General features: G+C 58.1%; 1 protein-coding gene across 1 annotated transcript; it reads left to right on the top strand.

Annotated features, from left to right (window-relative positions):
- Positions 1-27: 27 nt before the first annotated feature.
- ASPBRDRAFT_139978 (uncharacterized protein) lies at positions 28-687 on the top strand (the record flags this gene model as incomplete). The annotated part of the gene is made up of 1 exon (XM_067619157.1): positions 28-687. A coding segment is annotated over one exon (660 nt), but the record flags the coding sequence as incomplete, so codon positions are not given.
- Between the last annotated feature and the right edge of the window lie 272 nt (positions 688-959).

Raw genomic sequence — 959 nt, 5'->3', positions numbered from 1 at the left:
CAAGACCAATTGTCTCGGCTCTTCGATCAGGGCAAGACCGTGGAAATTCCCGTGCTTGTTGGTGACGACACCAACGAGGGGTCGACCTTTGCTTATAACGCCAGCGACGCGTCGGACATGTCGCGGTTTCTCAACGCCAACTACCCAGGGCTGTCATCTGCCAGCCTGGCCGCCATCGGTGATGCATATCCTCGCATGCGACCCGTGGCGGATCATGCAGCCTATTTCCCGTCCGCATCTGCCGCCTATGGCGACGCTGCCTTTACGTGCCCGGGCAATCGCATCGCAGCGTCCATGGCAGATCACCTCCCGTCCGGCAGGGTTTGGAGCTACCGATACAACGTGCGAGCCCCCGAGCTGGTCGATGAAGGCCTGGGTGTGCCGCATATCTTCGAGCTGAGCGCCATTTTCGGTGTCGGCTTCGCCGGCAATAGCGAGATCACGAGCTACAACGGGATCAACGCGAATGCGGTTGCCACCGTGATGGACTATTGGATCAGTTTCGTGAAGGCACTGGATCCGAACCCTCGCAGGCGTAGCCAAGCACCGCGCTGGGAAGCGTGGAAGCCCGGCCTGGGGCAACGGCTCAAGATACAGACGAACACTACCGCGATGGAGCCAATCCCGCCGCAGCAAGCGGATCGATGTTCACTGTGGCGCGCACTGGCGCCGGAAATGGAGATTTAGTCGATGGCTACGAGCGGGTTTCCCGGCATGGTCCCTCTCGTTCCTGGTATGTTGTATGTCACGGGGCGGTCCAGCTCCAGCCCGCCCTTCAAGCTCGCACTTCGGCTCCCTCTACTCTGGCTTAGAATGATATGGACATGTTTGAAGTTTTGTATCGTTCCACGGCAACATACACTGGTGTTAAGAGGCAGCCCTGACTAGGCTCCGAACTAGGAAATATTACAGACGGTTACAGTAGTATGACCAGTGTCAGGGTTGCCTTGACTCTGATA

This window comes from Aspergillus brasiliensis (assembly GCF_001889945.1).
Source record: "Aspergillus brasiliensis CBS 101740 unplaced genomic scaffold ASPBRscaffold_91, whole genome shotgun sequence".
Classification (NCBI taxonomy): Eukaryota; Fungi; Ascomycota; class Eurotiomycetes; order Eurotiales; family Aspergillaceae; genus Aspergillus; species Aspergillus brasiliensis.
Note: the sequence above shows the minus strand (reverse complement) of the source record. Positions and strands in the feature narration are given on the sequence as shown.